We start from the raw sequence: 15,671 nt of genomic DNA on the forward strand, positions 1-15,671 counted from the left end.
AACTACAAAACTTCAAAACATCCAATCAGAAAAGTGAAAGACTCCTTTAAACCAGGTAATTCACCTGCTGAACTTCATACTTTGGATTTTTTAACTTAGGGTTTTTCCCTTTCACTTTTTAACTGGTCCCATAAACTCTAACATTCCTCCGACTTCATGGAGGAAATGCTAAGTACAGAACCAATGGTGAATTTCAAGCAAGCAGATTAACCAAAAATCCATCCATGAATTGATCAAATTGGGGTAAGTGCTGCATATACCCTTCTGTCCCTTTTGATTCTACTGTTGGATTTATGGCCTTCCATAAGTTTGATCAAAAGTTTTGAGCTAGAGAGTTTTCACAGATGTTTGTCCTTTGTGTAGGTAAACTTCACACATGTACCCTTTCTTTAAGAGAGAAAGGTTTTTTTGGTAAATACATTAAATGCCTCTATATTACCTTTTTGCAAATAATCAGGAATCATCTGATAACATCTAAAATGTATGTTCTTAGCAGAAAAGGCCCCTTTCCACCTGCAAAACAGCCAGTCTTTGAAGTAGAATTAAAAAATAGTACTTTATTTGAGGACAAAATTTGCCTTTTCAGTGAATATATTATTTTCAGTTAAATAAGAATCTACTTTAAAAAAATAATTTTGACTTCAAAAGTAACATAAAGCAATAAAAAATGATTCATCTACTGTCAAATATGGCTGCATCCAATTTCATTTGATTTGTGAAACTCCAGTGTTTTATTAAAGTACATGTGATAATGACATGATATGTTAATCTTTTGAAAGTCTCTCTCATTCTTTAAGATTAAATAAAAGTAAGTTAGCATTTCAAAGCTTTCACAGTTGTACAACCTAGAACATTTTATTTCAAACAATAAGATGCATATCAGACAGTAAGAAAAGTCCAGAAGTCTGGGATTGACTTTTCAGCAGAAACAAGCAAACAAACTCAAATCTAAGCAACTAAACTATCTATAAATTTTAAACATAGAATAACTTAGGGTTAAAATCATTTAATGCCTTCAAATGTCAATAAATCACATTTTAAACAGCAGCATTGATAAATGATAAAAGATCACTTAGATTTTGCTTCATTTTCTAAAAAAATGCGTCTATTCACCTACACGCAAGAGAGTAAAACCTTGATAGATTTATAGTTTTGTGTCACAAAAATGCATTATCTCTCTAGGTTAGTGTCAAATCACGGGTCTTCCCTTCTCTCCTAACTGTTTAACTCTCTTACTCTGGTGATACCATCACAGGATCAGAGTTGATGCCCAAAGCTCTATCAACAAGAATAGTTGGAGGGATATGGTGGTTTTTCACACTAATCATCATTTCATCCTACACTGCCAATCTGGCTGCCTTCTTGACAGTAGAGCGAATGGAATCCCCCATTGATTCAGCAGATGACCTGGCAAAACAAACCAAGATAGAATATGGGGCAGTCAGAGATGGATCAACAATGACCTTCTTCAAGGTAAGGAACTGACAATATATTCTCAGCGGTTATCTCATACTGAGGGGAGGAGGTTGTGGAATGAGAGTCTGTCCAAAAAAAACCAAAAAAATGTTAGGCAACTTTTTTATAAAATAAAATGTCTAATGGCAAAATCTGATTGCAAGGGACCTAGGTACCCTCAGCTGTCACATAAAACAATTTCTTCAGTGCCCATCTAGGTATCATTCCCTCTATCCCCAACTGAGTACACTCAGATCCACAGGTCAGTATCTTCAATATCTTTTCTTGTCTTTATACCCATTAATTAATCAGTCATGTATAGAAGCCACAAAAGTAAAGATTACTTAACCTGAAATTATGACAATCAGAATGCTTGAATATCTTTGTTTTGTTCTTCTTGTTCTGTACTGGATGAGGCAGGAGCAGATGATAAGTAAATGTGTTGATACTGGTATTTATTTGGAAAATTAAAACCAAAAGTATCCCAGGGGACTCCAGTCTAATATTGCATTTGCACCAATGGGGACAGTGCTCCCAGAGCAGCCTGAAGCCTTCCGATAGCCTGGAGTGTCTCCCGAGGTACCAAAGGAGAGTTAAGTTAGAATCAATATGGTTTTAGTGTCAAGTGCATTTTGTTGTTCAAGTCTTTTTAATTACTTACCCAGAGTAATGAAACTGATTTCCACCTTGCTTAAGGAATAAGCTGCAGTACTTTTATTATCAAATCTCAGATACTATATCTCCCATGGGGGGGAAATGGATTTTAATAGATCCAGGGACCTTTAGAGATGACAAAAAACCTTAGAGATCAGAAAGTTCAGCCCTTCACCTTACTCATGAAGAGAACAAAACCCACAGAAGCTAAATTATTTGCTCAAAATCACACACTTGGTTTATGACACAGCCAGGCTAGAACCTTCTTGTAAGAGGTACTTGTGCATGTGAAAAAAAGGAAAACAGCAACTGTAACCAAAATAAACTCTAACAACACCTTTGTCAACGTTTCACATCCAGATTACTGAAAATGAAGTTGTCACCCCAGGTTTGAGAGGACTACTTTGACTTGTGAAGAGTATTTATTTAGAGACAAAAAACTAAGGGTAAAAGAAAAGGGAACACTTCTTTGTATAACAGTATTATTTCACCAAAATATGTATTACTTATGCAGTAAATGCAGTTTAACATTAAAATAATAATAAATAAAAACTTACTTGTTTTAGGAGTAAACTATACCCAGAGTTTTATAAAAAAGAGTAATGTAAAAAGTTAGGATTTTTCTCTTCCTCTATGTTAAAAAAAAAGATGATTTTAAACTTTTTTTTAATTTTAAGAAATATGACATTGATTTAATGAAGGTATAAAGTGTGGTGATTCTTTCTTCTTTGGACAAGTGTTGTTTTCAGGACAAATTACATTAAACGTATGGCTTTCCAACTTTCTGAAAGCTTGAATTTTCCTAAAATCAGTACTGTAAAGAAACACGTTACCCACAGCTAGTAATTCATCACAACACTTGTCAAAAACTAGGAAAATTACCTGCAAGGCATATAGGACAGAGAGACACTGCCAAAGAGAACTGAGTATGTCTGAAAAACATATCTGAAATGATTTACCTCTTTCACCAGTATCAAAAAGTTTTAAAGTATTGGGAAATGGGCGAGTAGAGGTAGAGAAGATTCTACTACTACTAAGATGCACATTATAAATATAAAAGAGGGAGAGGCTACCCTTTGAAAAAGCCATAGATCTGACTTCGCCACTGTGAAAACAATCAGTGTATTCACAAAGTATCCTTTAATCTCATTTTAATTTGTCTCTGTTCACATACCTTTGAATATAAAGAGTGCTGGTTCCCACATTTCCTGGCAGGACCCTAGAGTGACTTGGGTGTACTTGGATATTGCATTTCCCTGAAATAATTCTATGCTAATCTCGCAACTGTACTAGCTCATAACTGCACACTCTGTTCCTAAATGCTTTACATACAGTATTTCATTTTATCCTTATCAAAGCCAACTGAGTTAAGAGCTAAGATTATCCCCATTGTATGATGAGGAAAATGAGGTATAGCTCAGTTAAATAACTTGCCACAAATTTATAAAGCTACTGATGAAAGAGTCAGTGTTCAGACAAACTTCAGGGAGTTCTAGAAGTTCTACCCTCCTTGAGGGTAGACAATTGGTCTCTTTTGTCTGTCATTATATCCTCAGAACCTAAAACAGTACCTGGCACATAGTAGGTACATAGTAGAGATAGTAGGCACTCAGAAAACATGTTTTTAATAAATGAACAAATACACTACTGAAATCTAAGAGAGATGGGTTCTATCAGAGGAGAAAAAGAGAGAAGGAGGAAAGAAGGGAGGTGAGGAGGTATCTTTGTTCAGGCTGCTATAACGAAACACCACAGACTGGGTACTTTATAAATAACAGAAATTTATTTCTGACAGTTCTGGAGGCTGGAAGTCAAGATCATGGTTGAATGAGGGCTCTCTTCTAGGTTGCAGATTTTATGCTGTGTCCTCACATGGTGGAAGGGGCATGGGTCTCACAGGACCTTCTTTTATAAGGGCACTAATCCCATTCATAAGGGCTCCATTCTCATGACTTAAACACCTCCCCAATGCCTCATCTCTTCATACCATCATTTTTGAGGATCAGGATTTCAACATATGAATCTGGGGGGACACATTCAGACCATAGCAGGAACGATACATAGAGATCCACAGAGGAAGAGACACTGTCCTATGTTCCTCGATTTAAAAGTTATCTTGTAGCCTAGCAACAAGAAGGAATTTATTTGCAAAAAGAGAACAAGGACTAAATCCGATTTAATTTTCCCCTTGAGGGAGGCAAGCTGTCAGAAAGCTTCAGAGGGATACACACTCAGCATTTTTAAGCTGGATTATTCTGCAAGGGAAAGAAATGTTCCAGCCTTTTAGCTCTCAGTGTAGTTCTACCTGTCACTGAGTGACAGCAGTTAAGGTCACAAGGACTCAGTTTTGACCTGGCTCTACATTAATGTATCACTGCCATTGAGGCTTCCCTCCCTCCCTTTCTCTCTTAATCAAAGACAGTATCCTCTCTTACGCTGTTGAATCAATAAGGAAAGCTGCCTTTGCCTGGTCTAACCTAGCACATTCTGATCTACTATTGGGGCATAAGCCTTGCTCACATGGGTCCCAGCTGCATTCAATCACAAGGGAACTTCTAATAAGAAGCACTTTTCCATCACACAGTGTAACTAAAGTGCTTTTGTCCCCCCAGTACCCCAAAAATATCCCTTTGGCACATCCAAATGGTGAACCTGTCTCTTTGCTTTCAAGATGACTCTAAGTTGTTTTACAGCTGAAGAATAGGCATTTGCAAGGAGGAAAGGACTATGGAAGTTACCAAAATCCATAAACAAACAAAATACACTAACTCCTCATATGTGGTCTCTTGGTCACAATTGAGGGATGTTTTTAGTGAAAGCTCTGCTTGAAAAGTGTGACCAGAAGTTGCTCACTAAAATTTCCATCCAAAGCCATTGACTTTTTTTTTCTAGACTTCGTCATTCTTGCAGAGAACAAGACCTTAGATTTCAGATTTGGATATTTGATTTTCAACATAAAAAAAGTTGTTGTTGTTGTTTTTTAAATAGCTCAGTTGAGGTTTCACTATCCATCATCTGAATTCAGGCAAGGCTGAGGGAATAAACTGACATTTATTAAGCAACTGCTGGGTCAAGGTACTACATGTCTGAGACAAGGGAAGCTGAAACAGTTTTCCTTCATTGAGTCATTTGTATGTAGAACAACACAGTGATCACCAGGGACTGTATTTACGCAAAGAACTGAGATTAAATCGTAAATTCAATTACACATACATTCACAAAGTTTTACAGATGGACACCTCAAGATCCTGGCTGATGCCCATGAAGAAAAGAACAATTTTAAGTTTTGTGGCCAAGGGCACTTAGTCAATGATGCTTATTAAACATTACACTTCCTCAAGGTCATCAGCACCCTATGGATGATAACGTCTATTTGGTGAAAGGGTGTCATTCACCAGTAGACCAATTACTGGGTCAAAGTTAAAGAGAGGCAGAGTGTTTCATCAACTGTCCAAGGACTGTTGAAGATATTTTAGGAGATCCTCCAAATATCAGGGGACCATTTATTTGTCCTTGGCTAATAATTTTAAATAGAATATTTTTATAAATCAGTATACCAATAATTCAGAACTTCAAGAGACTTCATTTAAGAGAATTTTTAACAAACTCCCTTTGATTTTCTACTCAGGATAATACTAATTAATAATATGATATTAATTATATTGGTTTTTCATCTCTCTGCTGCTGAATTGCTTGGTCCTTTCAATTGTTTCAAAATCTTAAATGATAAAGGCTTTTCCTGCCCTCCGCACTGTCTGAGACCACCCTCAGCATCTTAAGAGATACAAAGAATAGTCAGGTCACAGTCAAGTTCTGTGGACACAACTTGGGGACAGATTTCCTAAGGCCATTTCCTCTTTTATACCCAAGAACATTGACAGCAACGGCATCCAACTACAACTTTTGCTTTTAATATGGAGCACTAAGGCACTGATTTTCTCCACGTCTCATAAAAAGTAGGACATGTGCAAAAATTGTTTTTTCTCTTTGTAATTCTATTAATTACCCTTATGGATAAATGGAATAGCCCAAACTTTGATTTCACAGTGATAGTTTATCAACTCATTTTTTTTTCCCAGCTGAAGAAAGGATTATCATGTAAAAGCTTAAGAACCATTTGAGGCCTGAAAAAAGAGATTTCTCAATGTCTCTTGCAAACCATCATCCAAGTGAAATAATGGTTTTGGTTCATTGTTCAGAGATTAGGGATACCAGCCAGTCTTCTCAGGAGTTATGACTATAATAAAATGCTGTGATATAAATTAAAACTTACAGTAAAGTTTTGTTCTAGAACCTGGGTTCAAATTCTGACACTACTGCTTATTAGCTATGTAGACCTTGGTAAGTTATTTAAACCCTTTGTACCTCAATTCTCCTGTCTGTAAATTGAGGATAATATCTAGCTCAAAATATTATTTTAAGAAATAAATAACTTAATAGAGGTAGTGTGTTTATAATACTATATGGCAAATTGCAACAATAAAAATGTTAAATAAAAAAGGGAAAAATGTTAAATATTATTATAATTCTCACCAAAAACATCATCACCATTAACATCCAACCCTTACTCTTAGCTATTAGTCCTACTTTTTTCAACTTTCTGAATTAAGAAAAAAAAAATAACTCTAGTTTGGTCTTTGTTCAGCTTCCTTACTGATCCTGGGAGGTGTGCCTTCTGCTACTGGACAGGAAAGTCCAGAGAGAGTGCCAGTGCCCCAAATCTCAAAGACTTTCAGAGGCCAAGTCAGACAAAGACCTCAGTCCTTGGAAGCTTTGCTGAGCACATATAGGAATTAGCAGAAGAACCACTTCCAGATGGTAGATAAGCAACAGATGGTGAGGCTGCCCTCAGAATTCAGCTGAGAAGCAGAATAAGGCAGTTCAACTCAGTTCAGTTTAATTTATATTTTTTCCAGGATCTCCAATTTGACCAGTTTTTGAGGTTGTCACTGTAAGAGATAGGAAGGGGGAGATATAAACTTTTTCAAGGCTTGAAGACATGAATAGCAATAAAGAAACAAGATGCACACAGACCTGTTAAACACAATGCAACATGTGGTTAAGTAGCATGCCTTGTGCAGACAGGAAGTGGTGTGAACATCAGAAGTCCCCGTGAGCCAGAATGGTAGAAAATACTCATGTAAGAAATGCTTCTCAGTAGAAGCTTGCCCTGTAAAAAATCACTATCCTCTCAGACCCAAGTCAGAGGATTACACAGATTAGATCATGATTCAGTCTAAAATGACTTGAATAAAATAGGTTTAAAAAAATCGTAACAGACTTGTCATTATTGGCTTTCATGGTCTGGGGACTTTGGACCAGCTGTGGGAATGGACTCTCTAACCTTTATAACCTCCTTCCAGAGAGTGGTTAGGTGCTATCATTAACCCAAAAGACATTTCAAGAAAGTTACTGAGCACTGCACCAGTGGATGTGAAGCAATGAGCCATTATGGGGAGACAAGTTTCAGACAAAAATAGTCATATAGTGAAGCACAAAATGAAAGACATTTCACAAACTTCTCTGTATAGGAAGGCACGCTTCACATAAGAGCTATTAGCTGATGTTTGAAAGATCTAGCTAATTTTACCTTCAGTGTCCAAAATGTTAAGTCCCTATAGTTTAAAAATGTATTTGTTTAGGGAGAAATCCATGAGGTCAATTAAAGTTAACCTTTTTCAAAGCCTGTTATATTGCCTGTAATGGACCAATCTTTAGACAGGATAAAAACATGAAAAATGTTTTAGCAAAGGTGTTTAAATCTCACTGAGGGAATTTTTTTAAAAGGGAACACATGAATTTATAGCCTAGGAAATTCTGCAAATGTCATAACTTTCTATCAATTCAAGATAAGAGCAAAATCAGCTGCAATGATCATATTATATACATTTGAAAGACACAGGCCCCTCAATATAGTATAAATGCTTTCATCTGAGAGTCTTCCTTCAAAGTGATTTTTAAAAATTAAATCATATTTTTTTAAATCCATGAGAATTTTTTTTAACATCTTTATTGGAGTATAATTGCTTTACAATGCTGTGTTAGTTTCTGCTGTGTAACAAGGTGAATCATTTATACATATACATATATCCCCATATCCCCTCCCTCTTTCATCTCCCTCCCACCCTCCTTATCCCACCCCTCTAGGTGGTCACAAAGCACAGAGCTGATCTCCCTATGCTATGTGGCTGCTTCCCACTAGCTATTTTACATTTGGTAGTGTATATATGTCAATGTCACTCTCTCACTTCGTCCCAGCTTACCCTCCCCTCTCCCCAAGTCCTCAAGTCCATTCTCTATGTCTGTGTCTTTGTTCCTGTCCTGCCCTTAGGTTCTTCAGAGCCTTTTTTTTTTTTTAGGTTCCATATATATGTGTTAGCATACAGTATTTGTTTTTCTCTTTCTGAATTACTTGACTCTGTATGACAGACTCTAGGTCCATCCACCTCACTACAGATAACTCAATTTCATTTATTTTTATGGCTGAGTAATATTTTATTGTATATATGTGCCACATCTTTATCCATTCATCTGTCAATGGACACTTAGGTTATTTCCATGTCCTGGCATGTAGAAATCCAAACTTGTAAAGCAGATATATCAGAGGTGAATAGTTGCCTTAAAAGCAACCATTTCCTCTAACACAAGATCAGATCTATCATCTCATGGACACTATTTACAATAGCCAGGACATGGAAACAACCTAAATGTCCATGAGAATTTATTATTTCATGAAATGATAGATCTAATCTTGTGTTAGAGGAAATGGTTGCTTTTAAGGCAACTATTCACCTCTGATATATCTGCTTTACAAGTTTGGATTTCTACATGGCTGATTTCCATGTCTTTGACTGATTTTTAAGGTGTTGTGTTTTTTTTTAAAATCGGCATTTATGTAAAGTAAATTGGAGATCAGATTTTAAAATGTAATTATATTTGATGTTTTATTTGTTCAATAAGCATATATTTACCATATTTATATGATCATTTTTGACAAGATAACAAAAATCAAATATCAATAATCTATCTTCAGTGTATATGTGTGGGGTATGGATATATGTAAAAATAAACATATAAACAGGTATCTATATAAAATCTTTAAGCATGTTGGTCTGAAGTAGAATTGCACAGTTGTTCATTCTACTGAATAATAGGATTATACATCTTTACTGTAGAAGCCCTATAACCTGGTTGAAGAAATAATGTGTTAAATAATGTTTATTTCAGTAAAAATGAAATATTAGAGGGATATGTCTATAAAATGCAGGTTCTATCAGTCTTAAGATTGTATTACACTACAGAATTTACACATACTTTTCCTGTTATAGCAGAAACCCTGAAACTGAAAACAATGGAACTATATGAAATACAAAATAAGGAAAAATATAAACAATATCTACATTTCCTTCCAGGTTCCAACTGTTGCACTTCCTAAAACACTGTCTAATTTTTTTGTCTAAACAAATATAAGCTGTCTAAATTCATATAAATTGTTTCCATGCATTGTGTCATGACTACAAGATTTTCAGCAGCTCTAGTTATAATAGAAAAGATGCCACAGCTATTTACTGAAATTATTTCTTAAGAAAATGTGTCAGTGATGTTAAAACATTAGCCGAGTCATAAGTTTGATGTTCTGTGTATTAAAACAAACAGTTGATTCCCTATTAGTTAAGAACATAAACCCTGGAGCCAGATTGCTGGGATCAAATCCTGGCTTCATCATTTCTTTATGTGGCATTCTGTTTCTTCATCTGTAAAGGAGAAATAATAATGGTATCTTTCTCATATGAACACTGTGAAGATTAAATAGATTAATACATGCAAAGTGCTTAGAATAGTTTTGGGCACACAGTAAACACTGCACATGCTGGTTATTATTACTATTTTCAATAAATAGTTTTTAACTGCACAGAGACCCCTTGTAAATTATTTCCCATTGAGTGTTTAACTTGCATGCATTATGGGAGAAAAAAGAGAAATAAACAACAGTCATCAGATGGTGATACAGTAATACTCCCTTATAACAGATTTTAGATGAAAAGAATGCTTATTCTTTGCCAACATTTCATCAGCATCAGAATAGCCACATAATCAGGTTTAACCAGACAAAGTAAATGCATTTAACCTTGACTCTCCTCTAGGATTAAAAAAAAAAAAAACCTGGATGATTTCAGATTTAATAAATGAGGACTTTTCAGTTTTTGTGACTTTTGATAAGAAGCTCAGAGTACTTTACAAATATTCTAATTCACGTTTGACATATTCAGTGAAATAAGTTGCAATCACTGTTTCTTCTTTTTAAATATATATCATTTAGAGCAATTTAGCAGGCTGAGACTATAGAAGATTTACAAGTGCAGAAACATCCACACTGTCATTCAAATGGTTTGCTAAGTCTTTTAATATTTATGATAATGTCCCATGAAGTATGCTTCTATTTTTAAGAATTATTAAAATCTGTCTTAAAAATAGTCTATTAAAAAGAAATAAATCTAATTTAACTACTCTTAGAATAGTACTTTTTGACCAAACAAAAAATAAACATTACAGAACATGGTTTGACAGTGGATGGAACTCAAGAATAAGGAGGAAAGAGGCCATGACTCTGTATTGGTTCTTTCACTAACCAATATGACCCCTGGGTGGCACTTAACTGTCCTTGAAGTCAGGACCTGCATAAGTAATATGAAAAGGTTGGTCTAGTGAGTAGAACCTGTGGGTTGAAGGATCCTTAAGTGAAACTCATCCATCCATGAAATTCTTCTTGTACGTTTCCAGTAGTAGAAAACTCACCATATCCTAAGGCATCTACAGATATTTTTAACTGTTAAAAAGGTTATTCCTTAGCCACATTCTGGGTCTTCCTATTTATCTAAGCTCCCCAGCTTGTCAAACAGTCTATAATTTCAAATGTAGAATACAATGGATCCCCACAACAGCAAACTTTCTAAATGATGAAAGAGAACTTTAAATAAAAGCAGAAGGGTGTTATTCTCTGTCCCATTATGTTTACCATTATTAGACTGGAGCAAAAATAATAGGAGGGTGTCAAAGAAATTTAGAATGTTCCCTATACCTTCAACTTGAGCAAGTCCCCCAAGTGATCATTTTCTTAGAAAAAGTTCTGCTGTTCAATGGTTCAAATTCCATGCCTGCTAGATTTCTCTTCCAGTACCTCAGGCAGTTCAAGCCAAGAACAACCTTCTACTCCAAAAAGGAAGAAGTAAGTGTGGTTGAATTAAATCCATGACCTTCAGCTCCACAGAGCAGTGCTAGTTAACGTGTGGTGGTCAACACAAACGTGTTGACTCAGGGAACATTGTGTTACTAAGCTGTGATGAGATAAAAGAAATTGAGAGTAAGACTTTAGAAGTTCTGTAGCTCTTGGATATTGTGGTGGCACCAAGAACATGATTAATGAGGGACTTTCCTGGTGGCGCAATGGTTAAGAATCCGCCTGCCAATGCAGGGGACATGGGTTTAATCCCTGGCCCTGGAAGACCCCACGTGCTGCAGAGCAACTAAGCCCGTGTGCCACAACTACTGAGCCTGTGCTCTAGACCCTGTGAGCCACAACTACTGAAGCCCTCATGCTCTAGGGCCCACATGCCACAACTACAGAGCCCAAGTGCTGCAGCTACTGAAGCCCACGTGCCTAGAGCCTGTGCTCCACAACAAGAGAAGCCACTGCAATGAGAAGCCCGTGCTTCGCCACAACTAGAGAAAGCCCATGCGCAGCAACAAAGGCCCAACACAGCCAAAAATAAAATAATAAAAAAAATTAAAAAGAAAAAGAACATGATTAATGGATACGGTTCCAAGAATGTAGACCACTTTGAGGGCTGTCAAGTGCCAACATGGTGAGCCACGTCTGGTATGAGTGCATACTAATCCCACTTGGTAGCACTACCCAAAATCAGCATAGTACAGTGGAAAGAACATTGAATTAGATGTCAGGGGTCCAGAGGTCCAGTATTAGCTCTGATACTAATGAGTTTTGTGATTTTCATGAACTCTCCAAATCTTCTGTACCAAAATTTCCCCCTCTGTGTAAACAGCATGAATGAGCCAATTTCTAAAGTTTCCATCAACCATAAAATTTCATAATTCTAAGAAAATTATTTTCCCTTAAGGTAGTTTCCTGGTAGAAGAATAATTTTCCCAGCAGTGCGTTTACTGCCAAAAGACAGACTGACCTCCGTGCACTTGTACAAGTAGCTCTTTATTATAAATTTAGCATTAACAGACTCTTCCAGGCTAAAATTACCCAACAAATGAGGCATTGAACCCTACCTCAAAAACATACCTTTTCAATGGAGACATGAACCTCAACTTTCAGATATCTGTGGGGATGAGGAGTAATTCACAGGGGCCTAATCATGACAAAATGGTTTCCATAAAATACCAGTATCTATAAGGTACTGTATATTGAATTGCTATTTGTCTCACAAGACCTTTCTCAAGGAGTTCTTCAAATACCTAACAATCCAAAATAAAGCTATCTGCCCTCCCTTAACTCATAAAGCCTACAGCGTTAACCCAGGTCTTAAATAGAGTTCGGAACTGAATGAGCCTTCAGGAACACTTGACCATGAATAACCACACTATAGATTATTCCACAGGTATTCCATTTATTGCTGTGGCCCCAAATCATGTTTTAAACTTCCTTGCACTCCTGAGATGATAAGATCTGTGCCTTCCAAGGAAGCTCGTGTGTGTGTGTGTGTGTGTGTGTGTGTGCGTGCGCGTGTGTACCATATACAATGCAAGAGCTGGAGTAGCTTGGAATTATCAGTAATTCTCATAATCTCTTCCATCTTCCAAATAAATGGAGGGGAGTGTTGATGCAAATGAAGACAAATACAGAAAAAAATTAGAACAATATGGAAATTACAGAATTAAATGTAAACTATTTACAGATCACTATTCAAAAGAATAAAAAATTTATACCTAAGCAATATGAAAACTTAGGCAGTATATTTTAACAAAGAAAGTAAGATAATGAGATAGTGGAAGGTATAGATGCATATGTAATATATACCATATATATGGCTTATTACTGAATCAAGAAGCTGAAGAATAAAGGAAAAGACAAAATCATGAACACTTTCAAATGAAAATTCAGTCCTCATTATCTAAAATATAATTGCAATTTAAAATTGAATGTATATATAAAAAGGCTTATAAAAATATAGTAGGAAGAGTTTTCTGATCTGAATTTAATGTGAAAAGAGCATTTGCACTCTAAGTTTTCTAGAAAAGATAAGAGTAATTGGCAGTTCTTTCATAAATAAAGCAGAGAAGGTATGTGATTTATCCCAAGGCTGTCCCCTGCAAAGGAATGTTGGATCAGGTATTAAAACTTACATACAAGAAAAAAGCAAAACAATGTCTACTGAAGTTAAGTCGTTGAAGGCAATGGAAAAAATGAGTAGAGTCTTAGGGTGATCTAGTCACCCCTTGGCCTAGTGGGTCTTGAGGACTTGTTCTTAAGTGGCCAGAGTTCCTTAGGCAAATGTTGTCATTGATACTAATCTTCTTTCTTCCCTACTGAAATCAGCCAAAGGATCTTGAGGCAATGTCTTACATCAGTTGGGTAAGATCTCTTTTTCCTCTACAGCTGCCTCAGTGCCTCCAAAGGTTTTCCTATAGTGAATTGGGCTCCTTTCAACTACCAAACTGAAGTCCCAGGATCATCAATACCGGTTTCCTACCTAAAGAGAAAGAATCCTCCCTATGCTATTTGAACCCCAGGAGTTTTGAATAGCTTTAGGACATATTTTCTCAGCACTCTCTGCTGGTGGGTGTGCTTTCTTTCCCTGCAGAAATCGAAGATATCCACCTACGAGAAGATGTGGGCTTTCATGAGTAGCAGGCAGCAGACTGCCCTGGTCAAAAACAGTGATGAGGGCATCCAACGTGTGCTCACCACTGACTATGCCTTGCTGATGGAGTCCACCAACATTGAGTATGTGACGCAGAGAAACTGTAACCTCACTCAGATCGGGGGCCTCATTGACTCCAAAGGTTATGGAGTGGGAACACCTATAGGTAAGAGAGGCAAGGCAGTAGCAAAGACTGAGATGGGCAATGTCAGTTACAAAGTATAGAAAGGAATGGGCTCAGAGATATCTACTCTACATTCTGAGAAAGTCTACAATGTCTTCAGTGGACTAATAAATAAGGGAAATGACAGTACAGATCATAGGCATGCTCTGAATTGAAGATTCCAAGATATTTAACCTAATAAACTTTTAACTCATTGTTTCTTTCAAGTTCTACCATTGCATATACATTTGAGTACATAGATTTTATTTTACCCCAAATATTGTTAAAAGAATATCTTCCTAATTAACACTCTTCTCATTATTTTCTTCAGTTCCTATATATGCCTGTATAGTTTTTTCTATCTTAAATTATATTAGAATACAACAAAATTAACTATACATATAGATGACAAAGTTAAAGAGCTAGTGTTCTATGTAAATAGATAGAAAAGCAAAACTATATCTGTCAGAAGAAAAAGGATTAAGATTAAATTATAATTTGCTCAGGCAATATGTCAGATTCAATCATTAATAAAATCTCCAAATATTCCTAGTCCTTGATTTTGTACCACTGCTCAATCTAAGGATATTATTACCTTGTAGGCATACAGACCCACACAGCTAGTTCTTCTTGCATGTCTGGGATATAGAACTATATTCTGTATTCAAGGGACAATGACCTCCCTATAGAAAACTCTCTATTTCCCTCACTACAGAAACTGTATTGTATAAGGTTCTGATATGGTAGCAATCTGCTCTTCTCAAGTGAGTCATCAGTAATTTTCTGATAAGCATTCCCAAGGGGAGGAATTGGAGGCCATCTTAGACCACTGGGTTAGTCCAGTAAGAAATCATAGTTACAGTTAAATCAGATAATTAAGGACCCAAGGTATATTATTATTTTCACCTGTTGAAAGGGATTATCCAGTTCCCTCAACACTAGACAGGGATCGCAAACTCAAATGCTTACAGAAGCCAAGCAGGTATAATTGAATAAAGCTTGTTTGTTTGAAGAAGCAGTAGGGAATGGTAGCAAGTATGGAGAATTAGAGACAACATACTCATCTAAAGGGGGCAAATGCCTTTCAGGTCAGTAGCTGTGGGAATTAGAGCCCAACATTATCAGATCTTCTATTTTTCATGAAAAAAAATCAGATTTTACATGAATACTCCTGATGGCTTAATTTGGCAATAAATTTACTTTTTAAAAAAGAATATGTAGCCCATATTCAACTTTTGATCAATACTAATTTGATTAACCAGGTAAAGAAGGTCAACTCTCTCCACCTTTGAACATGAATACATAACCAATTTGACTCCATGTAATCTATCTGATGCTAGAAATATATGCTATAAAGAAATTAACTTATATCAATTGGGTAAGATCTCCTTTTCCTCTAAATAAGTTGTTATGTATGTCCTCTAAATAAATCTTCAGAATGATTGGGCGAGGCAACCTATAACTACCTTCTTGCCCCTTTATTTCCAATAATTTTTCCTGATGAAAATGCC

General features: G+C 36.1%; 1 protein-coding gene across 8 annotated transcripts in view; it reads left to right on the top strand.

Moving 5' to 3' along the window:
* GRIK1 (glutamate ionotropic receptor kainate type subunit 1) overlaps nucleotides 1-15,671 on the top strand; it is a 423,802-nt gene that overhangs the window by 386,728 nt on the left and 21,403 nt on the right. For all 8 annotated transcript variants that reach the window (XM_060010398.1, XM_060010401.1, XM_060010399.1 and 5 more), the window contains 2 exons: nucleotides 1,256-1,473; nucleotides 13,938-14,163. In XM_060010398.1, the coding sequence (XP_059866381.1) occupies nucleotides 1,256-1,473; nucleotides 13,938-14,163 (444 nt within the window). The remainder of the gene's footprint in view (nucleotides 1-1,255; nucleotides 1,474-13,937; nucleotides 14,164-15,671) is intronic.

The sequence above is a fragment of the Delphinus delphis genome, chromosome 4 (assembly GCF_949987515.2).
Source record: "Delphinus delphis chromosome 4, mDelDel1.2, whole genome shotgun sequence".
Classification (NCBI taxonomy): Eukaryota; Metazoa; Chordata; class Mammalia; order Artiodactyla; family Delphinidae; genus Delphinus; species Delphinus delphis.